The 26,023-nt window shown below is 41.8% G+C and overlaps 1 protein-coding gene across 1 annotated transcript in view; it reads left to right on the top strand.

Annotated features, from left to right (window-relative positions):
* The window catches only part of jade2 (jade family PHD finger 2), a 157,929-nt gene that overhangs the window by 6,060 nt on the left and 125,846 nt on the right, over positions 1 to 26,023 (top strand). Inside the window, exons 2-3 of the mRNA XM_070917199.1 lie at positions 16,903 to 16,966; positions 21,944 to 22,029. Coding sequence (XP_070773300.1) covers positions 16,903 to 16,966; positions 21,944 to 22,029 — 150 coding nt within the window. The remainder of the gene's footprint in view (positions 1 to 16,902; positions 16,967 to 21,943; positions 22,030 to 26,023) is intronic.

Here is a 26,023-nt window from a genome sequence, read left to right as displayed (position 1 = left end):
TTAATGTTCTGGTGGCTGGAGCCAGCAAGGTGATAAAGGAAATCTATTTGATTTCTGTGGCTCGTTTGTTTGGCTCGACTCCTCTCCGGTCTGTGTGCATATGTGTGTGTCCATATTGTGTACCAAATATATAGTGTGTGTGTGTGTGTGTGTGTGTATGGCTTAGGATACAAGAGCTTCTTCTTTATATCCTTTCATTTCCTTTTACTGACATCAGCTCACTCCTCCACTCGTCCTTCCCTACTTTGTTCCATCATCTTCATATTTTCTTGAAGTTGCTGACACTGTTGTATTGAGACACATTTCTTAAAGGACACAATCCTTATTGTTTATGCTCAACACTCAAAAGTACTCAAAATATTGATAGCAAGCCACTGAAAAATAATTGTCCTATTATGTTTCCTCCCAGTCTAACACAAGGAAGCCACTTACCTGCTTATTTTCTAACCTCTGCAAACCTGCGTTGAAGCAAATATTAAAAAGCATTTACATCACTTGAAAACTTTCTTTCTTTCTCGTTCTCTCTTCTGTCTTCTCTGTAGCATATTTGTGATTAAAAGCAACTCCCAAGGTTTAAAAAACTAACTCCAAAGCAGCTAACTTGCTTCATCAAGATTGTGAGTGTGACTTTATTCATGGTGGCATCTCCCTGGCAACACAAGAAAACAACTCAACAACAGCCATCGGATTATGATCATGATTATTTTATTATTGTGTGCGTTTCATGTAAGATCCATCACTCATAGCAAGAAGGTGACTAAGCGAATACTGTAATTTTTCAGGGGCTTTACCATCAAGCGTTGAAGGCAAACTGAATACAGAGACAGTTAGTTTAAGCTATGTGCTATGCAGAAGTTAACCATGTGTAAATATTCAAGCTAACATTAGCCTCATTTGCTTATTTTTGATTGAAAGATTTTAGCGCCTGAACAAAGGTGGCACTGTAAGCTTCCTGAATGAAATGTCAACATAAATGCCACCAAAATAAAACCTGAAAAAATTTGAATGTATTTGAATCAGTCGAAAATAGATTAAAACAGCTGGGGAGAGATTGATAGTCATGTCATGGAGGCTTAAAACAGGAAAGAAACAAAAATCCAGAGTTACTACATTACTGCACTCCATCTATATCTGAAACCCCCCCTGCCTAAATAAAGTACCTGTGGAGGAAACACTGAAATGTACAAGATGTTTGATTTGGAAATAACGTCGAAAGTTTCCCTTAAAGACTGAGCTAGGTTATTAGCATCGTTAGTGTTCCTCATTTAAACCATGCGACAGCTAGCGGGGCGGATATTTTCTTTGTTTCTGTGTTATTTTACACTTCACTTAGGGTAGCTCCCCTGAGAGTAATATCAGAAAACTAATTCACTTTACGGAGACAGCACTCTTCTGTATTTGACAGGAGGAGCGAGCTTACTTCCATCCAGCGGATCCCCGCGGAGTGTTCAGCGGGGGGGACCACAGGGGAGAGGGCTGATGGGAATGGTGATGGTGAGATCAGCATCAGAGAGTGACTCATGACTGCTCTTAAGTGGCTCTGAGCCTTCCAGTCAGTCAGGAGATGTTGGTGTGTGTTTGTGTGTTACTGAGTGAAGTCATGAACACAACATTAAAGTTGCTGCCTGAGAAGTTAAGCACAGCTGTATGTTGTTTTGTCTCTGCACAGCCATGCTAGTGGCTCTGTGAGGCTGTAGTCACACACACAACTGCTTTAAGCTAAACGCTAGCGTAAACATGCTAACATGCTCACACTGACAATGCTAACATACTGATGTTTAGCAAATATAATGTTTACCATTTTCACCATGTCAATTAACATTTGCTAATTAGCACTAACGACAAAGTACAGCTGAGGCTGATGGGAATGTTATTAAGTTTGTACTTATGTGGTGATATACTAAAGTACTGGTCAAGGTAACGTTATGGAACGAGATGAAATGTCAGGGGATCACCAAAGTGAATAAATTACTATTTGTGTACCAACTTTCATGGCGGTCTGTTAATAGCTGTTGAGATATTTAACTGAAAATCAAAAACGTCTGCTGTTGGTGCAAAAAGTAAAGTCAGATGATCACCAAAGTCAGAAGGCCACGAATGTCTCTACAAAATATCATGCTAAACAGGGAAAAGCCATTTTTGCTTGATAAATAACTTAAGTGATCAATTATCTAAACTGTTTGCTAGTAATTACACAAAAACCAGTCCAGACAACTTCATCGAGACAGCATACCAAAAATGAAATGACGAGATGTTGAAGGGTGGATTTCTGCCAATTTTATCCGTATACGGAGCAAGAGAAATGTGTGTGTGTGTGTGTTTCTATCTTTCATGTTTGGCTGTGTGAGGAGGTTGCTGTCTTCTTTCTTGCACACCTGTTAACGTGGCCCTGATGAGGATGTTTGATGTGTGTGATGTGTGTCAAATGTGTTTTCTTTTTTCTTGCCTCCTTTTTCTTGGCGAGAGCATGCATCTGCACAGTGTGTGTGTGTGTGTGTGTGTGTCCATGTCTGTGTGTGTGTGTGTGTGTGTTTGATGTGGAGGTAAATTCTGGATACCCGACATCACATATTTGAACACACACACACCCTGACATTTTGATTCTTTCAGCTCATTCATAACAGTTGCCCTATTTCTCCATCTCTCTCTCGCCCTCTCTCTCTCTCTCTCTCGCCCTCTCTCTCTCTCTGTTCTCTTTCTTCTTCTGTCTTTTCTCTCCCTGGTCTCTCAACCCCACTTTATAAATCTTTGTGATTATTTTCCTTTGGTGCTGTTTCCTCTCTATACCTGTCAAACTCGTCGGTGTGAACCTCTCTTTTTTTTTTGCCTACCGTCTCTCTAGCAGCTCTCCAAAAATAGTTGTGTGTGTGTGTGTGTGTGTGTGTGTGTGTGTGTGTGTGTGTGTGTGTGGGAGATGGGTTGGGGAGGAGAGTGAAGGAAAGAGAGTGAAAATAGACTTGGACACACACACACACACACACACCTCTGTCCATCCTGTCTCATCCTGCCTGAAAAAGAGGAAATATTCAGTTTCAGTGAGATGAGAACAAACAGGGAGAGAGAGAGGAAGGAAGGAGGGGGTGGGGGTGATTGAGAGAGGTGGAGAAAAAAGTGATAGACAGATGACTGGAGGATGTAAAGGGTAGCAGTGTTGGAGAGAATCTTTAAGATATGGTGATGGAAAGAGAGGATGAGGGAGGCAGCGTGAGGTTGATGGTGGAAAAGTGAGTGATGGGAAGAAAGCAAGGCAGGAAAAGAAAGTGTGTGTGTGTGTGTGTGTGTGTGGGGGGGGTGCTCTGTACTTCCCTGGTTTGGTCTTTGCCAAAGGCTTTTTAGGCTGTTTTTTTTAGGCCTTTTGTTCCCCAGGTCTCTCTGTTCAATCAACACACACACACATACACACACACACACACACACACACACACACACACAGGATCATAGAGAAAGAAAGACACCGAGACACACACATGGGCTCACAAATAAACACACACAATAAATGCACTGATATACAAATCTCCTCCCTGGATGCACACACACGCACACACACGCACACACACGCACACACACACACACACACACACACACACACACACACACACACACACACAGATGCAGCAGTGCCTCAGAGAGATGGCTTGTTATGAAGCAATTTATATGCAAGGATTCTTTATCAAACTGACTGACCTCTGGCTCCTCAAGGAGCTCCGAGCACTGGCCTGTTGTGTGTGTGTGTGTGTGTGTGTGTGTAGACATGTATTACTCATGTTGTAGGGACATAAATCTGTTTACACAGTCACATTGTGGGGACTGGCCTTCCTTTTGGGGACAAAACACAAGTCCCCATAAAGTAAACCATTAAATATTAGGGTGAAGGCTTGGTTTAAGGTTAGGGGTAGGCTAAGTCCTCAGGAAATGAATGTAAGTCAATGTACCGCTTCACTTCCACACAATGTTGTTGTTGATGCTTGTGTCATTTTAGTGTGTGTGTGTGTGTGCGCAAGCATGGATTGTAGCTACAGAGCACCTTCATCATCTGCACTATTCATATCTTTTAAATGCTTGTTTTGCTTTAAACATTAAAAAACAAAACAACTTGTCTTCTCCTGGTTATGTGTCCAGATAGCAGTCAATTAATGTCCTGACAGCCAGACTGCCTACTCATCTCGAGAGAGCACTGTGTGTTTATATATGTGTGTGTGTGTGTGTGTGTGTGTGTGTGTGTGTGTGTGTGTGTGTGTATGCTGCCTGCTGGGCCTCTGCAGCTACAGTCTCTTAATAATAGATCACCATCATGGCAACCGTTGTAGTGTGCTGACCTTAAGTGCTGCAAAGTGCTGAAAAAAGACACCGATCCACAACACTGTTTCGGCTGAAGTAAATGCACTGTCATCTACAGGGCTGACGGAGGGACTGGACAGACAGACAGACAGACAGACAGACAGCCAAGCAGAGGGGTGACATACTTGCAGACAGACAAACAGATGGCAGGCAAATGGGTAGATGGGCAGAAAGGCAAAGAGTCAAGCAGTCAGACAGACAGAAAGACAGATGGCAAGCTTACAGGCAGACAGACAGATGGACAGAATGACAAATGGGACGCAGCCAGTCAGACGGATTTGGAAGCTTGAAGACAGACAGGATGTTTGCTGGACATTTTGTCTGTCTCTCTGTCTTTTTCATTCAGAATAGACCAGATTGTTAACTTGAATAATCTTTGACCTATTTATACGAATACCGTGAATGTCTGTTTCACTACGCTCTAGCGATCGATAAAGCGGTCATGGTCTCATCTGTCGGCAGTTTAGTGCTGAAACCATTAGCTGATTAATCAATTTGTCAATCAACAGGCTATTTATTGCTAGCAATTTTGATAGTAGATTAAGTAATAAAGCAAAACAGCTTCTATAATGTGAGCATTGTCTGTTTTAGGTGGAATATCTTTTTGGTTTTGGACATTTTATTCATGAAACGAGTGAATTATTCTGCAAAATAATCTGAAAATAATAATCAACAAGGAAAATCATTGTTTGTAGCAGCTGCTTTAAACACTATGTATATGGTAGGGCTTCACTAGGAAGCTTTATCTCATCATCAGTGACTTTTTCAGCAACAGCAACGTTTGTTCAGAGTAAATATCACAAGAACTGGCATAACTTACTCAAAAAGTGACACAAGTAACAGAAAATCTAAAGACATAAAAAGATGTCACAGTCCCAGCCACACACAGTTTGATTGACAGGTATGATCTGACTGAAGCGCAATACTTTTAAACACATTTATTCTTGCCTTAGGTAGACCGCTTGCTGCTGTCAAGATGTTCTAAAGCCAAACAGCGCTTTTTTTTTTTATGACACTTTATTTCCCATTTTCATCTGCAGTGGCATCTGTTTACTTGATGATGACTCTGAGGAAGCTGCACGGATAAAGCCGAAGTAATAAACCTGTTCCTGTCTCTGTAGCTCTGCTATAGACTGTGATCACAAGTGTTCATCATGATGCTCCGCAGAATGCGGAATGAGCATTTGTCGACATCATTCACTTGACACGCTTTAGTTAAAGAGTTCGAAGCACGTTAGGGTTAGGCGAATGGACAAATATATCGGCGATACTGCCTCTAGTAACTCTGGAAGTAATTAACCTGTAAAGTGCCATTCAAAGCGTGCGCGAATAGGAAGTGGCAGTTGGAGTTGGGCCATATTGTGCACTTTCTTGTTGCACTGATTTCCGACGAGTCTTTCACAAAACAGGGCAGAGACTAAATGACAATTAAGCCGTCTTTAGTGGTTGTTGTCCGGTGGATTGGTGCTGAAAAGCAACGTCAATTCCTAAGTCACATTTGAGAGCTAGACCAAAAACTGTATGTGCAGTTGTGCACCCTGATCATTTGGTAGCATATTTACGTTATCCCCACCTGTTTGCTACTTGGAAGCAAATCAAAACTCATAAACACAAGTGAGATTAGAGGTTTCATCAGATGATTATATTATATACCATTTACTCACATCACAGTTGACTTGGATTGCTGAAGGAGAGTTTTCAGGTGCAGGTTCCCTCTGCTTGACTTGCATTGTCCTCACTTGCCCTAATGAGCAAAACTAAAAGGAAGAAATGCTGTAGAGTGCAAATACGCTGCAATAAACATGCTGGGAGTGTGAGCACACCCTGAAACAGTCATGTATCAATTATACACTATTAGTCTTTGAGCAGTAACAGCTGTTCTCCGCCGACTTTTTCCTCCAACATCCAAACTGGGTTTCTATGCTGAAGCGTACCCTACTTTTATAGCACAAGGTTGTGTTACAGATTCTCTGAACTGGTAAAAAAGCTGACACACTGTTTTCTTCCCCACCTGCAGTTTCCTGTCCACATACGGCTGTTTTGTCCGGCCTGAACTGTTGCACATGTCAGAGAACGGTCCCCTTTAAACGCTCAGTCAGATATAGTGTTCTCGGCAGTGTCATAGTCAGCCAATTAATTAGCTCCCCAGGCGATTTGGCTTTCCCAGCATGCATTAGTCAACCTTCTCACTGTTTGTCTTATTGTAAATGTTTTGGGGCTGACACTAAACTATGCAGAGAAAAGGTGGCTTACACCAGCTGATAGCATTCAAATGAGAGCTGGAGGTGGCTGTCTAATCCCAATGGAGCCTGTGTAGTCTGAGCAAGGTTTAAATTTCAGGTTTGAGTTTTGGATATTTAAGTTTTATTCACTGTTGCAGTGGTGTGTAAAGTTAAATATGCAGGAATGTTGATTGATGAAGTGGAATTTGAATGTTATTTTGGATGTTTTGTTTTGGATTGATGTGGCTAATTTCTATTATACACACATAAAATAATAGGTTTTTATGTGGGGTCCAGGCTGGTGATGGATGGCTACTGTGGGTTTAATATTTAGGTGGTGGTGGTGGTTTCTGTATAGCTTTGTTCCAGCCATCTGATCCCACATCTTCAACATGTTTAGCGATTCAGATCAGGTCTTGTGTTGTGCTCATTCACGGCTGTTTCCGCCAATTGGAGACACATTTGACCGGTCAGAGCTTCGTAATGGGGATTAAGAATGGGGATGTCATCCTCTTACATTCTTGAAAAAAGGCCATGAAAAAGGACGCAAGCGTGGATGATATTGTCTTAGGTGCACAGTCGATTTATAGAAATAAATTCTGCATATTTCACATTTCTTTAATTGTTGTCAAAGCTGTCACAGTACTCTGCAGGGCAATCGGCTAACATGACCATGACATGAAATAGCAAATCGATCTGATTATCAGGCTAGTCTCTGTTTGGGTTTGGACGTCATGTGGCCAGACTAGGGTTTGCTTTGATTGACACTGTTATTAATCCAGATTATTAGAAGTCACACACACGAAGTCCATAGATACAGGTGTAGGTGTTTTCACTCATGTTGCCTGATTGTACCTCTTGCCAGAACTTTTTGTGTGTGCACATACTGGGCTTGATTGACATCTCCCTCATCTCATTCTCCTGTTTTGTTGCACCCATTAGTGCGGGACATTTTACCTCTTTATTTTTATTGTTGGTACAGAGAGTTTTGTGACATGCAATTCTCAGCATAGCTCCATCCCGCTTTAATCAGCCAGAGTAATTGAAAACACCTGTGTGGGTGTGCAGGGCCTTTAAAATTAAACACTAATGGACTCAGCTAGAGTGATCTAGACTAGACTAACTAACTAATCTGGGATTAATCTGGACTAAACACTGAGAAGAAGAAGAAGAAGAAGAACGTTCTGTTGACTTCACCTTTTGGATCAATCACGCCAAATCCTGCTGTTTCAGTTATTAGCCATGCTGTTGGCCATTTCCTCTGTTTTGTTTGTACATGTGAGTGTGTGTGTGTGTGTGTGTGTGTGTGTGTGTGTGTGTGTGTGTGTGTGTGTGTGTCTGTGTGTCTGTGTCTGTGTCTGTGTGTGTGTGTGTGTGTACACACTGTGTATTCTCTGGCTGCCATTCATTGCCCCCTGGCTGATGTGAGCTATGCATGACAAGGAGGCCACAACCCAGTCACATAGTTCTTTAATGTAATATAGCTTGGCCACAGGGTAGCAGATAACATGCCAACAATTACAGTGTGTGTGTGTGTGTGTGTGTGTGTGTGTTTGAATGTGCCTTTATGCTTGCTGATGTATGTATGTACAAATTGTATATGTCTGCATGCTTGATTATTCAATTTTTATACCCCGTCACCACGATCACGCTGTGCAGGACGGTTACGGAACATTAGACGAACTTTATACTTGCACGTCAGATTCCCCCTATTACATTTTCATATTTATGTTTTGAAACGGTTTCTCCCAGTTGCTTTAAGACACAGAGTTCATATCCACACCATTAGCTTATTATTTAAATTAATGAGCTCATTAGCAAAGCTAGTTCCTTTTGATATAGCATGGTGATTACAGCAGGATGTCTGCTTGATCTGCTTTCCAGTATGTGGTTATTTATATATGTTGTACATTTGTGTGTTGAAATGTTATTTTGTTTGTGTGCAGGTGAGCAGAGCACATCTGTCTGCCTCTGTAACTCTGTGCGCTTCCTGCTGTCTTTCTCTGGCTTGTTTGTCTTTCTTGGCATTATATGCTCTCTCACCGTCTGGATTGTTTTTCCAGTCTAGCTCTCATCTTTCTGTCCTCCTCCATCTTTTGGGATATCACTCTCTTTTTTTTTTCTTCTCTTTGACGCATGATTTCTGTCTTCTCTCTCCCGTATTGATCTCTGAATCTCTGATTCCTCCTCCCTTCTCTCTGCTCCTTTCCAAAACTTCATTTCTTCTTTCTTTATTTAGCCAGGGGACCTATTTTTTATTTGTCAGAAATGTTCAGCCAAACCAAAACCACATTTTCACAATATGGTTGTATTTCTTTCTGTTTGATAGTGTTCTCTCGCTCATACAACACGGTTTCATTGACTCTGACAGCTGGTTGCCTCCAGCTATTGTCATGCTTCTACTCTGACAGAGTGCAGGTTTAGACAGTGCTGGTACAGTGTGGGATCATAATGCAGTATAATACATATACACAATGATCCACTGTTTTACAGCAACACTTTATGTATACAGTATGACAAGGGAAAACTGACTAGGGAAAGTATGACTTGGAAAATAGCAAAGAATGTCCCATCACAATTACCCAATTCTTTGCTTGCTTTGTCCAGCCAAAGTCCACAATCCAAACACATTCAGTTTACTATTATGGAAGACTTACAGAAATAAAGAAAGTTGGAACCAGTGAATTTAAATTCAACATTTTTCTGAATCATTTTCTATTAATTGACTAATCATTTCAGCTCTAAGTTTAATATATTGTAATAAAAAACACAGTATGATTCAATAACACATCACAATGATATAGTGTTGCAGTGAATTGTTATGCAGTACAGTATATTGTCATGATGCAACCTAAAGCATATGACTGTGTAATGCAGAATAATGATGCACCATAGTAGACTGCGGGAGAAACATCAGATACATATTGAATACAAATATAATCCCATACAATCATAACACAAGTTACGTTAGGCTACCGCAGGCCATTTTGAAATGTGGCCTACCTTCCACCTAACATGCCTATAACCAGAGAGCCGGGGGGGGGGGGGGGGGGGGGGGTCGCGTCCCGTCCCGTCCCGTAGTTGCAGGACTCGTCATCATCCATGTGACAGTGGAAGTAGTCTGGCAGGCAAACCTCTTCAGCCCGCTCTTCTCTTGTGTGCAGTTTTTTTTTTCATGGGTAAAAGGTGGATCACACCAAGTCACAAACTGTCACACAGTCCAAAACAACAAAACAAACAATCATCTTGGAGTGGCACAACATCTCCGCCGTCCTGACCTCCCAGGTTTGTTGCATGAGTAGCTCATAACAAGTCAGACCCGTCCAACTATGTGTTACGTCAGTGCTGAACCCCCAGTCTCTTACAACGCACCCCCTAATGTGCCAAACAGAAGACACAGAAAACATTACTATATAATGATGCAATAAAAGTTGGTCTGCTGGATCCTACCTGAGGATTTTTGTTATTTGTTATTGTAGATTTGAATAGAGGCTGTGGAAAGAGGAAAATAGTCACTACAGTGTGTGCAAAACAATGTTTGCTGTGCGTTCATACTATAAACAAGATTTGTACGAGCAGAAGTAACACATCAGTGTTTTATTACCAGATTTTGTAAGTTGTGGTAAAACAGTCTGTCATAGCGTATCCCACTGTTCCAGTGTTTGCTCTGTTTTACCACAGAAAGTGGACACTTTATTTTTGAAGTTGATACTAATGGTTACAGGTGGTCATGAAACAACTACACATTTCATGTCGGACCTCCTGTTGAACATAATTCATGTCTTAACTGTATTTGCACAGATAACAGTGGTGCGATTGAAGCCTATTACTGTCATAGTCGCTCTCCTCATGGCATACACCTTTTTGAAGTAAGCTAGCTGCTGATGGGGATGTTAAAGACATCACTTCTTGCGCACTATAGAGTTTCTGGAAACACCTACGTGACTTAAAGCATTTGAATTATGCCTCCAGAGATAAAAGCTATTCCTGCACCATCTGTTATAACATGACAGCATATAGACTGTCACAGACTCTCCCTGTTCCTCTCTGTAGGTCTCTCTCCTCTCTCTCGGTCTCTGTCTCTTTTTTTGCTTTTGTATTCAGGAAGTAACCCAGTGCAGACCTGGAGTCTGGTTCACTGGACTGATTGAGATGAAGTTGTACATTTGCGAGTCTTTTCCGTCTCCCTTTTTCTCCTTCACCCTCTCCATCTCTCCAGAGAACAAGAAACATCTCAATCTACTGTCTGGGCTCTGGTTCACTGGACTGATTGAGACAGGGTTGTGTGTACTGCATGAGAGAAATAGAGACAGAGAGACATTCAGGAGACATGGAAACTAAGGATGAGAGATGGAGTGGAAGGAAAACGGAGGATATCAGGTGGAGAGAAAGGATAAGTGAGAGAGAGTGATGGAGAGAATGAACTTAGAGACTTTTCTTGGCAGTTGCAGAGCTGCTAGTCTGCCTCGTGCCTGAGGTGATCCTGCTCCAAAAATGAAGGGAGGGGAATTTTAAGGAGATACAGTGACATTTCCAATTACCGTCAGTTCTTTCGCTTTAACGGGCCAGCGGCCCCCCCTTACATACGCATTCAGAAATGCCGGGCTGACACCAGAACAGGAGGTTAAAGAGACTGTCCTGTCAGCTTACGATCACAGGTTCAGCCCTCATGACAGCTACATGTGACAGAGACACTGAACCCCCTCGTGGGGTCACTCAACATACCAGCAGCCTAAAATGGATGTGTTACATAAATCAATTAGTCTGCTTAAAGCAAATCTAACAGACAATAAAAGGAATGGAAACACAATTGCTGGTAATCATCCCACAATTACACAGTAAAGTAGGATATCTAAGTCATTGTTTTTGTTGTGAAAGTGGCCGGCAGACTAAACAACTTCAGCAGCTAAAATTTGTCTGAGTGGCTGGTGATGGTTTGCCCCCTCGGCCAGTACAGTGAGAAAAGTGACCCTGAGTTGGCATATAATCAAGCAAGTGTGTGGAAGTAGTGCTTTTACCGAAAACATCTAAAACATAGAAAGTGGAACCAAAACTGGGACAGATGTAGAACCAAAATCTAAATTATTCTCCAACTTCTGCTCTCACAAAAAAAAAGAAAAGAAAATTATAGGGAGAATCGCTGAGGGCCGTCTTCACACAACAGGGAATACATTTCTGGATTTTCGCTCATATCCAAGCAACGGCTGGTCAGCGTTGTCAGCAAACCAAACGAAAACCAAATGTCAGCAGCTAGCCACAAGCTCACAAGATAGATCAGTGTGAACCCCCCCCTCCTTCTGTGAGTCTGATTGACTGAATATAAGTTTTTGCTCCAAACTGAAGTGTCAACTGTTTGTCACTTCAGTTACAGTGCAGTGTTAAATGCAAATGCAACACCTGTTGTGAAATAACTGGCTTAAAATAATTGTCTTTTCAAACAGCAGCGGCTAACTCGAGGCCTCGCTGAACAGAGATGGAGATGGTGAATGATGCACTTAGAGTAATTGTTTTGGCCCAAAGTGATGTTTTGAAAATAAACACTCAAAATGCAAAAACCAAAAAACTAAATGGTTTTATCTTTTTCATACAATTCAAAAGCACTTGAACCTTAGATAGTGAGATGCTTAAAGCTAAATATATTACTGTTTGATGGTCAGATCTGCCAACCTTTGAGTCCAGAGATTTCAAGAGATCTGTTTGTGTGTGTTTCCCTGCCAAACCTGCACAATAAATTAGTATGTGGAGGTTTATGGAATTCAGCCATCATGAATTTTATTGTGTTTTCTTTTTCACTGTGACTTGTCAAAATGTCTTTGGTGAAAAGGGCCTATTGCAGTTCCCTGACTATTGATCTATGAAATCTTTTGGGAGCCAGCAGCACGGACTGCGTTTCTTTTGTCTCTTTTGTCTCCTGCGTTCAGTTTCTTTCTTTTTTTTTTGATCCAGCACCTGTAAAAGGTTTCTCGACACGCGTGCTCTACACTCTTGTTTGTTCCCAGTTATTTCACACAATTTGGGATCGCCACCTTCGGCTCTGTCACCTCTAACTCCGCCTGTTGGTCCGGGGTGATGTCATTTCAGTGTATGTCATTAGCCAGCCTGGAAAAGTATTGCTAATGTGTGTGTGCTGTGGGCTGCACAACACATGCACAGATATAAACCTGCATAGGTGAGCAGCTTTACTTGGAATGCAGTACGCAGTTCATACATCTATAGTGTAGACAGATGTGTGTTTACCCCAACACACATGGAGTCACCAGCTGCCAGCATGCAGTTACACCAGGAAATTGTAATGGGTGTGAAGTTCATGCAGCCAGTAACACTGTGATGCAGTCAGTCAGTGGCTCTACAGGTTTCCTTCCCATCCTGAAGCTCTGTCAGATGTATTTGATGGAGTTTCTCAGCCAAGCTGGAAGCACCGCAGCTGGGAATTGAACACAGGATGCTATGAGTTTAACCCTTGGAGCTACAGTGGGACTATCGTAGCTAAAATTGCTCACACATCTTCTCTCTCGTCTCACAAACTGAAACATTCGTTTTTTTCATAGCATTTTGGAAGCATTAAAATGCCTCCCAGCTCATGATAAATGCTTTTCATAAACCTGACATATCCGTTTAAAACGGTGTCGGAGAGGATCTCGCATCTAACGCAACAAATCAAAGCCATCACGTTGATGGATGGAGGCCTGCTCAGTTAAACTAATCATGAAAAATAATCTTCCACAGCTGCAGCCACAGGTATAGCTACCAAATACGTGGGAGACACCTGAGTAAATATTTCTGGTCAAAAGTGGTAAAATTTTGTGTATTCATCCTCTGTGGTTCTCAAACCTTTTCTCTCAAGCCCCCCTTCAGAAGCTGAAAAACGTCATGCCCCCTCACCACACATAAACCTTCTTTAACAATATTGTGGGAGCAACAAATAAAAGGAGCCAAGTTGAATTTCATTGAAATAAAAGAAATGATGCAGGTCAGCACGATAGGATCAGAAAACTTTTTTTTAAATGTTCCTTCATACATCATGTTCATTCAACTTAGCTCCTCTCTATATTTTTCACCCTGCAGTGGCTTTATGCCCCCCAGTTGGAGAACCACTGGGTCTGCCACAAAATACTCTGTTGTTGTCAACGCTTCAAACAACTTCTAAAGCGACTCATTTAGAAGACTAGTGTTACAAAAAGATCCTCAGAACTATGTTATGTCACATTTTCCTTTGGGTGGTCAGGAAAAAAAATTGACTGGGCTAAAACAACAACAAGAAAAAAAAAACTGTAAGTACCCGGAGTGAGGTTTAACTGGGTCGCCTGAGAGTTTAATAGGCCAGGGGAAACCCTGAGACGGATCCAAGCGTGCAGACTTGAAGTCAGACAGACGTAGCTGGAGGAAGTCAATGATGTACTTAACAACTCTCCTCAAATGCAGGAAGACGAGGTAGAGCTAGACAGATGGGAAGAGGTGGAAAGATGGAGGGAGAAGCGAGAGTGGCTGTGGAAGTCAATAATGTACTTAACCTTCCTCCGCAGACTCCCCGTGTCCCTGTTATTGTAAGGCGGGAAAGATGGGAAGGGGGAGGAAAAGGAGAAAGAGGACTTGGGAATGGAAATAGTCAGGGGCAGCGAAGAAGCGCTGTGTTTTTCTGTCAGCATAAATGTCAGAGTAAAGTGTGTGCAGGGCAGGCAGGGAGGCTCGGGTACAGGAAGAGCCCCATATAAGAGGGAATAGCCCAGTTTTACGGCCACATAAATCTCCGCTCCACGCTGAAGGTCGTAACCCACCTCCTCCTCCTCCTCTTCTGGCTTTCCTGCCTCCGTCTAGCACGACGCTAAAACCTCCTTTTGACTTCTTGACTCCATGTGCCGCTCTCTTTTGCTTCATTTCTTTCTCTTTCAGACTCTCTTGACCCATGCCCTCCTTTTCCCCTCTTAGTGGCACTCCATATTTCTTCTTCTTTGACCCTCAGGCGACCAGGGCAGGAGATTAAAAATTTCTTCTGGCTGTTTTTTTATTTTTTTTTTACCCTCCTTGATCTGTACTTTTTCTTTTTCTTTCCACTTTAATACTAGTCAGGGACACTTTCATAAGAACCCCCTGAGTTTGTGCTAGTAAAATTAATTTAATCTTGAATCATAATAAAGCATCAAATTAACAAATTGACCATCAGATAATTTTTAGTGCTCCCGGCTGTGTATTCAGATCACATTCTTTTGTTTTTTTTTACCTGAAAGTGCCGGTGAATCTTCTTCAGTGGCTCACTGGGACTCACATTCGCACATTAATACACGAGATCGGTGACAAATTGATGGACAATTGAACGTAACAAGTCTTAATAAGGTGTTGATCCACCACGAGCCAGAACGGCTTCAGTGACCAAGGCTGTGGATCTCTACTGGAGAGACAAACACCTTCCAACAATCGGTGTTCATTGGGTGGAGATCTGGAGACTGTGAAGGTCGTGGCATATGATTCACATTATTTCCATATTCATCAAACCATTCAGTTAGCCCTTGGGCCATTGTTTATCAGCATTCGTTATGTTTCACCGCTTGTTTATTACGATTTTCCCCTTTAGTTTGGCGCCTGTCTATGTCTGTTCTGACAGGGTGAAATGGTTCCTCGTAATGATAAGTGCCATTATTTGTGCCCTCGTCTGTCAGTCTGACTCCTCCCACTTTTACTGCGTCTACCTTTTTCCTTCACCTGGTCTTTCTTATTCTCTGTAAATCTCTTGCAGAGTGTTGTTGGAAAATGGAAAGGGTATTTCAACTTTCGCTGGATAAATAAATGTTTAAAAAAACACCTTTCTCCACACTTTTATGCATTTTTTAAAGCTTTTTACTGACAGTTTTTGTTTGATTTTATTTCTCTGATGCACTCTGTCCTCATTCCTCCTTTTTCTTTCTGACTCTTTCTTGGACAGCTCTTTGCCTGTAACATCTCCTTTATTTATTTAGTCCTAACATGTCTTTCTCCTTCTCCCTCTCTCCCACTTTCTGGATAGAAAATTGAGTCAGACTTCCAGTGTCTATCTTCTAAATACAGTAGATGCCCTACAAGCATCCCCTCGTTGCTACCCCCTCCTCTCTTCTCACATCTTCTATCCTCTCCAGCTCTGAAGTGAGACTCGTTCTCAACTGTTGTTGCTCGTGAATTGAAGTGAAATTGCATTCTCTAAGCAACACTTGTGGATTGAACACGTTACACTTGTTGTTACTCCTGGAAAATGGGTGCAATTTGTTTGTTGCTTTTTTTCCAAAATGTAGCAGAAAAACACATATCAACTCAGTCGAAATAATTAGCAACCGCTTCTTAATGTCTTCCCTGTCTTTCTGAGGCTGTGACCACACCTGCTGTGTTAAGTACAGTATGTTGCTCCCTGATGGAGGCTCATTCATTTCAGACGAGAGAAAACGTGGCAGGAACATGTATCGCGTCTTAGTGCTGCAATAAAAGAAAAATGAGGATTGCTACATAGGACTTCTAGTGGTCAAATAAAATCCACAGGGTACCTTTAAGTTCAAAGATTTCAAGCTTTTATGGGTTGAGATTCTATAATGTCTCATTCTAATAATGTTTAACTTCCTTTGAAAACTAAATTAAAGGTTACAAAAAGAGTTGTTAATATGTAAGCTTTTCTGCATTAAGTCACTATAGCCTGTGCATGAAGCTTTGCACATAGCTTCCAGTAGATTTTATTATTATTGGATCAAGCCAGATTGCAGCACAAGCCTAATTGTTACAGTTTCCACCGATTCCTTCAGAAAGATAAGGTGACAAATGAACAAAATGAGGTTGATAACAGAGATGTCTTCATTCTAGAGGTTCCTTATTAACGTCCTGTATCACCAAGAAACACAGAGAAAAAACGCTTTTCTGCTGCTGAAAACTTCAGAAAGTGTCTCAGTTTTAGTTGCTTGTATTTTTGTTTTGCAATGTTTGGATTTGGTTTTACTCTGTTATAACGAAGAAAGACGTACCTACAGTATTTAAACACATGCGTGAATGGGAACTTGTACAATAGCTCTCAGTGAATACAACATTAATGCAGAAGGAATTCACAGTCGACATGTACAAGGACTCCCACTGTATGCAGAGACACGGAACAACTGTATCATTGTGAAGTTCCCAGCGAGTCCGAAGCGCTAATGTGTAACGGTGATCAAGTCAGTTTATCCTGGCGGGCTGCCTGCCGCAGGCTCTGACAGATTGGTGCCATCAGCGCATTATTTCATTAACACTTGTGTTTTCATGGTGAACATCTTCTCACTCGTCATTTTTCTCTCTCTCTCTCTCTCTCTTTCTCTTGCCCCCCTTCCTCCCTCCCTCCCTGCCACCCCCCTGACAGATGGAGAGCGAAAAGAAGAGGAGAAAATACTCCACGAGCAGCAACGACTCCGACACCACCGACAGTAAGTTGGAGACAGGAATTCAGTAAAGTGGAGGGAGGGAGTGTGTGTGTCAGTGTGTGTGTGTGTGTGAGAGAGAGAGGGAATGAGAAACCTGGAAGTGTCAGAAAAGTGAGTTCCTGTGCTGCTGTTATTCAGTGAGCTGCCCGGTTTTAGTCGAGTCCCTCAGGGTATTTTTTCTTGATTCACTCTCCATATAGACTTTCTTCCTGTCTCACTGTCGTCCCTCCTCTGCTCATTAAGACTTTTCCCCTTTTTAAACACAGCTACAATAGAAATATGAATTGGTAGCACAAGCAGCAATTCAGTACGATGGAGTAAGCTGAGATTTAGAAAATTCTTTACCTCTGGAAAAAGCAGGTGTACAGAAAGTGCAGATGAGATTTACTGGAAAAAGAAACACGAATTGACGTTTATTCTGCAGGAATCTAAATTGCATCAGACGCAGAGTGAGTGCGGCACTGAATCAGTTATATAGAAATAAATAAACTAATAGAAATATGGGTCTACATGTAACTAAAACGGATTCTTAAAAAGTAGAAAATGGAGCAGAAATCACCAAGGCACATGATATCTGCTTAACTGTAACAGCAAACAATGTATGACATTGGAACTTGATGATCAATATCTGAAATCGTCACAGGCTGCAACTCTTCTGTCTTATGAGACGTCCTTCATACAGCAGTGTGTGTGTGTGTCTCGCTGTATTCTAGTGAGACATCAACTGCTGGACCTTATTGCATCTTTTCCCTCATTTGACTCTTTTAATCGTTAGTAACATGTTTAATACTATCATTTTATGAGTAACAGGTGAAGTAGCATTGTGGTGAAATAGATCTTTTGGATGATCACACATATTGTTTTATGAGCTTGGTCATCTCAGACAAATCCTCCAGCTGACCCTTCACTTGCAGGGTGTGTCTGGACGTCGGTCCCGAGACCAGTCCAGGAGCTGACTGCGTAATGAGCTTCTGCTCAGGCGCTTAATGCACACCGACTGTGGCTGCAAGTTCAATAAAACCTGCATCTCACATTTGCGGTGTGCCACTTTCTTATTAAATTTGGCCTTTTGAGGTAAAGTTAAGCACGTGCAACATGTAGTTAATAGGCTGGCTGATAAATGGATATCAGATGATCGATGCATAGTTTGATAGATTTGCAGATAGAGTCACGACACAGACTCAAACAACGCTTAGACAGACTATAGACTGTATATAAAAAATGCCTCTGGTGCTATGTCTATGGGACAGACAGCCACGGAGAGACGCACTGCATGATGATGGGAACATCTGGCCCGTCTAACACATTAAATCATTTGATAATAAACAGTCTTTGAACAGCGGTACAGTGTTACACAAGCACACTTGGCTCTCACGGCTGATCACTGTCGACAAGATAGGAAGATTTAATTTTAATTTCATTTTAAATGTCATTCTTTTTGGACTTTGGCACTTCATCATGACTAATTATTTGCGTCGCACAGTTGCACTAACATGCAAATATATTTGTTTGGCCAGAAAATTAGATTAATCTGTGAACTAGAAAACAAACAGTTGAGTGCAGAAGTGGACCTCACTTTTGGTTTCATGTCCCCTTGAAAGCCCTGCTGAACTGACGAGGGTTTCAGATACTATTTGGATACTAAACTAAATTAACAGAGATTTATCCTGTGCAAATTAAGAAACCAAAGCAAAGTGGTTTAATCTGCCTTCTTCAATTATCAAAGAGTGTTACATTTCTTTATGGAACAAACAAGATCTCTTTGTTTTGCTCGTCCAAACATATTACTGTTTTTTCTACTGTTGCACGCTCTTTAAAAGCCACACAAAGCTCCTTTGCTAGATTCATAAAATGAAACATTATCAAAAGTATTCTCACTTTTCTTGTGGCCCATTTTTCTCTGCTTCGGAATAAAACTTTTTAATGAAATATTTTCATTTAGGATTTTCCTCGATGTGAAATCAAATTTCCTATTAACAGTGTAATAGAAAATTCACTAGAAAGAACGATGGCTCTTCAATAATGGAAAAGGGAATCTTTTTTTAACAGTTATGTTAATGTCCGGCACGGATGTTGCTTTTGGAAAATCTCTAAATAAAGCTGTAGGCTCTCATGATGAGGAATGTCGTGCAGCGGGACCACCACAGGTTGAAGTGACCTCTTCCAGGTTTAACTGTTATGTGGTCACGGGTCTGCATGTATAAAGTATTTTACAGCAGGTTTAACAGGCTGTGTTTCAGCCTTGATGCTGAAGGCCATGCTGTCTGCTTCATGATTAGCCGTTAGCTTCCCCTGGCCAGTGCGGCATGGGCTCCAGCTGCAGCTGTTGGCTGACTGGAGGTTATCAGGTTTCTAATTGAAGGATGCCCATGATAATTTTGGCTGCCGTGCACCAAGCAGGGCTTTTAATTAACACGCGGCCATGATGGTAACCTCCAACTGTGTTGCGGCCCGTTTGGTTATCTGGCCACAGTGGTGGAGTGGTGCTTCATGTGTGGCGTGTGGATGTAACCTGCACAGACACACACACACACACACACTCAAAAATGTCCACCAGATTATCACACAGTCCCGCTGAATATGTGTACCGCACACACATGCACATAACATCGCGCTCGTACACGCAGACTTGTGGACGAACACACTCACAGTTTGTATATACATATCTGTGACAAATGAAAACGTCTCCGTGAGATGTTGTTCCACCTCGAGCCTCCACAACAGCTTCGGTGCTCCTTGACAGAGATTCTCAGAGTCTCTCAGATGTTTTGATGATGGTGGTGGAGAGCTGCTGTCTAACACGTCGCTCCACAATCAGGTGTGTTGAAAAATTCAAATAATGAGCACACACTCGTGCAAAAGCACAGATAGACCCACCTATGTAAAATGCCACCCCACCCCTCTCACCGTGTCAGTGTTTGTTATGGTTTTGATGTGTTTATTCTTGGACAAACTAAAGTCTCTCTGTCCCAGTTTACTTTTCAAGGAATAAAGACAAGGTATCTCTCTCTCTCTCTATCACTCCACACACACACATATAGCAGACATTGTGTCCCACCACAGTCTGTTAGGTGGTACATTGACACCACCACTCAGAACAGCTGAGTGGAGGATTAATTTGAATGGCTGTCAACTCGCACCATATTTCCTGTCGTGCTGTGGCAGTGGAAGTGTGTTTGCGTGTCAGATGCATGTGTGTGTGTAATAGTGAGTTTCTTAAACTGTGCAACTCCGAGTAGAGCTGCAACGAATAATCGATTAATTGATTAGAGAATAATTTGCCAGCTACTTTGATAATCGTTTGCTGGTTCTAACTTCTTAAATGTGAGGATTTGCTGCTTTTCTTTGTAATTGACGGTAAATGAAGAGTCTTTGAGTTTTGGACTGTTGGTTGGACAAAAGAAGCAATTTGAATACGTCACTTTGGGCTCTGGGAAATTGTGACAAGCATTTTTCATCTTTTGACATTTTATAGACGAAAGATTCATTGTGAAAATAATCGGCAGATTAATCGATGATGAAAATAATCGTGAGTTGCAGCCCTAACTCCGAGAGATGGAGGCATGGACTCAAAGTAAGCAAAGTGTGCATGATCGTGGACAAAAGTGTGGGTGTGTGTGACTATGAGCATGCATATGTGGAAATATATATGGATGTGTTAACAGCTCTGTATACAGTATATGTTCGTGTGTGTGTAGAGAGAGAGTCAGTAATTTTGAAGACAAGCCTGACAGCAGTTCTGCCCTCGGCGCTGTTAGTTGTTCAGACGTCACAAGTAAAATTAGCACTGTGGCAGTACTGCTGTGGTGGCAAGGGAAATATGTTGAGTGGGAGGCAGCAAACACACACACACACACACACACACACACACACACACACACACACACACACACACACACACACACACACACACACACACACGGTCACAATGTGCTATATTACACAGTATTGGCAAATTTGCGTTTTCCATTATGCCACTGTGATGTAATTTAATTGCCAATGTGATGCAATTTTTAATGACAGCCTTCTTCACGCTGCACAGATGAAAATGAGCGTTCGGTTATATCTGTTGCAGCAGTTTTGTGATTTTAAGAAATTACCAAAAAAAACAAAAAACAGCATAAATGAGATTACACACACACACACACACACACACACTCCTCCGTTCACATACATGGGCACACAGGCGCACACAGAGCTGCTGATTGAGGCGGTGGGTGGGTTATTGGCTCCAGTGTCTCGTTAATTGCCATTAAGTTGTGTATTAATGAGGTTGTAAAGGACCACAGTGGACTAACTGCTTAACAAGATGCTATTTATACTGTCATTACTTATTAAACCTCTTAATAGATCATCATCAGTCTGCTTCAATTAAAGGCCTGACTCAGAGTGGTAGTACCGCCACGGGCGTCGGAAAAGTCACCGGGAAGGTTTTTGTTTGGCTGCTTTCTTTTAGTGCTTCTCAGCACTGTTTGATTTGCCTGCATCAGTGTTAATTGCAAAGGTACTGAACTCCATCACATGCTCATTTAAGAACTTTTCTACTATGATGAGCAGCTTTTTACTCTCTTGTAAGCAACCGATTCCCCGCTGGTTCATGATAGCTGATGTTAGTTGTTTTTTTATTGTATTCGTATTATAAACTCCACTCTGCTAAACAAATTTCTCCAGCGGGACCATAAAGTTTCTTTGGAGTGGACTTGAACGCACGCTGTGTATATGAAGCCTGTTCTTCATTTTCCCTACTATAAATCAACACTCACACTCTTGAATGCACATTCTTGACAAATCAAACACAGATTAAGTTGGTCAGATGTTTTACTCCAGCTGAGTGAAGATTTGAAACACTTTATCTTTACAACTGCATCACAAACCTGTGAAAAGGAATGTCAGAGAAGGCACATTTATCACAAAAATGTTCATGCTAGTTTGTCTTAGTCACGCTGATCCTGGTCATCTTTTTTTTTTAAATTGCTGCAGGTCAGGTGACGTCGTGGTCCAGGTCATCCAAGAATACGGGCACCAGCAGCACATGGGTCCGCCACCAGCACAAGAAACCATCAGAGGTAAGTTAGTGTGGCAGTCACTCAGGCATATGAAATACACAAGAGTCTGTGTGATGAAACACAGCCTCTGTTTGGCCATTACAGCCTCACAGTTTTGCTCCACTTTACTGCTGTCTGTTATTTGTTGTGGCTTTGTTGAATTGTCACAAGTGGTCAGATTCCAACATTTTGTCTGGTTGTTGTGGTTGCCGAACGCTGGCATGATCTACAGCGTTTATGTAGATTTTAGCTACTTGCATCCAGTAGCTAATCTGGTTTAGATTAGCCACCAAAAGTCAGGGCTGTGTTTGGTTTCTGGACAAGCTCAGGTGGCAGAGTTGCTAATGCTGAAGATTTGCTACAGACTACAAAACCCTGCACACCAAAACATATGAAGATCATTCTCCTGTTATAATAGACACCAGTTACACCAGTGTCCAGCCTAGATTTAACATAACAGAAGCCCTGATCCAGCCTCTGCAGCTATATATCAGTTCTTAACTGGAACAAACACTTCTGTCCAATATAAATACAGCCATCTCCGTCACCACAGCTAAATCAACCAGGCGCATGGATGGCACAGATTGGTTGGTTAAAATACCAGGTTGGAACATCCATATGGTCATGATGAACGATCCCAAGGGCTCTCAAATGACCACCCTGAGGAAGAAACTGGCATAAACCAGTCGGAAAATGGTGCACTGTACCAGTTGCGGCAATGCTTTGCCTACCACAATCACACATTCCTCCCACTCTGTCAGTGAAGTGGGTTCAAATCTGTTTAAGGAGAACTCATCTCTTGCAGTTTGAAGCGTTTCACTCCAAAAATAACTATCTGCCATTTGGAACAAATTACATCTTCTCTTAAAAATTAGCAGGGGTGATTTTTGAATAAAGGAGAGGAGGTAACGGCCTCTGATGGCACTTCTAAAATCCTGAAGATGTTCAATGAAGCACTTAAAACAAAAAATGAATTAATACCATTTTAGAGGGTAATTTGGTCTCATCTCTGCTTTGATTTCTCCCCATCCTTCCCCTGAAAAATGTCAAAATCTGTCTAAAGTTTAAGAGCACAAATGTTTCTTTTTTGTAACTTTTGAAAGGAGAATGAACAGAGCAAAATGGCATGCATGCCCCCGAACCACCCCGAAGTACAAGTCATCAGCAGAGCATCTGTCATGCCTGTGCATTTGAAGCTTCCTCCCCCTCAGCTCCATCCAGTTAACCACAGGCTGTTGGAAGGTCCTGTCAGCAATCAGTCTCTCAGTAATTACTACTGTAGCTCTCCGCTCTGACCCGGGCCTCAGCTGAAGAGCCAGGGGCCACGTTCCCTTTCATAACGCTGCCTCCTCGCCTTGCTCCGGGGCACACTGCTCTTTCGTAAAGGATGATGTTTTGCAGTAATTCTGCTGCTTTTTTTTCGGTCGCAGTGAGTGACAGGAAAGGTTGAACAAAGAAAAAGGGCGGGTGACATCTGACAACGGTTCAGTGCAAAGTTTTGTCAAGTCAAGAATGTTGCTAGTGCATCTGAACTGGTGTCAGAAAAGCTTGACTTGTCGAACGTGGAAAGTGTGCTGCCATTTGTCTTGCTGGAGAGATATCGACAGATCATACTGTTCTCAGCTTCTAGTTTTTAGTTTCTTGGGTTTCTTACTTACTTGTTGATTCTTTTGTCTGCGTAAAATAAATAAATTCCAGAATTGTATAATACGATGAAAGTATTACTGATATAAAAGTGCAACTGACTCTGTAGTCATTGGTGTCTTGTACGTTACATGATTGGAGCATCGGTACAGCAACTTAGCTTAGTTAGTTCACTTATTTCATAGTGTGCAGGCATAAGTATGCTTCAAACATGTTGGGTCAAATGTGTACAACAAGACACAGAATTCTTGAAAAGAGATCGGGGAGGAAGCCAAGAAGAGGCGATGACGGCCTTCGAGTGCGGCCATCCGGGACAAGTATCAACACTGTCTCCTTTAGACGTGGTGGGTGACTAGTTCGTTTGAAGCATACTGAAGCCTTTAGTCAACTGAGCCAGGAAACTCTGACTACATGTGTAGTCAGTGCTCTTAATCCATTCGTAAGTTAATTGGATAACTGCTCATATTTCTAAAGGGCAACTCTTCTGTTGAGTTTTTAATAAAGTGACGAAGACATTGGCCTTCAGCCAGATTAGAAGAGTTAAATTCTTCAAAAACAACTGGTTGCATGTCAGCACTTCAAACAGAGGTGTTGGTAATTGCTGTCAGTGTCCTGAGGCAACAGTAACAACTTGTTGTATGTGTTACAGGTCAAAGGTCACGACCCTGATTAAATGACATGCCCCTTTTACTAATAATACTTAAGCTGGAGCAGACATTCAAGGTCATGTTCCTCATTTTCACTTGTTATGCAGTTAGATACTCTTCCGCTTTGCAGAGAGGAGTGCCGCATCCTCTGCTCACCTGCCGAGTCTCTGCATCTAACCACTTCAACACTGTCACTGTTTTGGTTTGTCCAACCTGCCAGCTCTTTTTTATTTCTTTAAAGACAAGGGGCAGCAGCCGTGACACAAACAGAAAACAGACACTCTGGAAAGGGCTAACCACAGCAGCTGAGAGTGGAGTGGGTCATCTCAGCGTCACAGTGAGCATGATGTAGACTGATTTTCCTTTTTGACATGAGTGATTAAAGGGATGAAGAGGCTTTCTTTGTATCTAAGCAGTAGATAAATCAGGCAAATAAAGATCAGAGAAACAACAATGCCAAATGTCACATTTACATGTGGCATTTGGTGTTGAACTAGTTCATAAGGAAGAATAGATTTCCACAAATTTCACTGCTCGAAAAAGCCTGTTAGCAGATGAGGCTTATCAGTGCTCTGTCAAAAAAGATCACCTGGTGTTTAACTTTGCTGATGTATTTTTACCCATTAATCCATTATGTTCATTAACACACTGGTTTCATTGGAATACATGGAATATTTTAGTTACATACATAATTCATTAATACAAATGCCAATGTGAACTGGAACTTGGTGTATTTGTGGAGTTGCTGTTAAGTGTTTAAGAATTGGAAGTAAATGTTTGACTGAAAGAAAGTGCTTTTTAAAATCGTGATATTTTTAGGCAGTGAAAAATCCTCATCAGGGCATCCCTACTGGGAAGAAAATTGAACAGTGGCTCTCAATGCGGACAAGTTTGTGGAATGATACTCACCCTTGGTTAAGGGAGGTGTGGCGAATGGTAAACACTACGGACTTGTAATGACAACGTAGCTCTTTTCTAAAAATGAGCCGTCTCTATTTGCGCCTTTGTGAGTCTTTCACTCCAGTTTTGACTTTTCTTAGAAGTGGTTTAGGGAGCTTTACTTGGTGGAAGGAGGACATAGTCAAGTGCTTCCTTGTTTTTATGTATAGCTGTGTTTATCTCAGTTTAGTTGAGGGTAGTGATTGAGGATTTTGAGAAATGTTGTAATAAACAGGAAGTCATTATGACATATACAGTACTCACACAGACAGGACGTATTTGGTCCTGTGGTTAATGGTTAGGGACAGCATTTGAGCGCAAGAAAAAGACTGAGGCAAAAAACAAAGAGTGCATATTTGTGCTTTCATGCAACCGGTGTAGATAAAACAAACAAACTCCTTTGTAAGAAAATGCATTGTAATGTAATGTAGCTGCAGTGGTACTGAGTCACCAGTCAGCGCGGGGACTCTTTCTTAAGCAGCTCTTGGCCTCATCTGTTTTGACAAAAGCAGAGCTCCCCTTCTTCAGAGAAATCCCCCTGCTTTCCCCCAGGGGATTGTGTGACACTTGTCAAAACACTGCAACATGGGCAGAGGACACACACACCAAACGCACACACACATACATTTGTTAGAGGGTGCTTGACACACTGTTTCGACACTGAAACATGAACACACACACGCTTTGCACTCTTGGGGGTTTCTTCCAGGCTTGTGGTATTGAAATTTTGCACCATGAACTAAGACAGGGGGATGTCTGTATTCAAATTCCTTGTTCCATTTGAA

The sequence above is a fragment of the Enoplosus armatus genome, chromosome 13, assembly GCF_043641665.1.
Source record: "Enoplosus armatus isolate fEnoArm2 chromosome 13, fEnoArm2.hap1, whole genome shotgun sequence".
Classification (NCBI taxonomy): domain Eukaryota; kingdom Metazoa; phylum Chordata; class Actinopteri; order Centrarchiformes; family Enoplosidae; genus Enoplosus; species Enoplosus armatus.
This window is presented reverse-complemented; position numbering and strand designations above follow the sequence as displayed.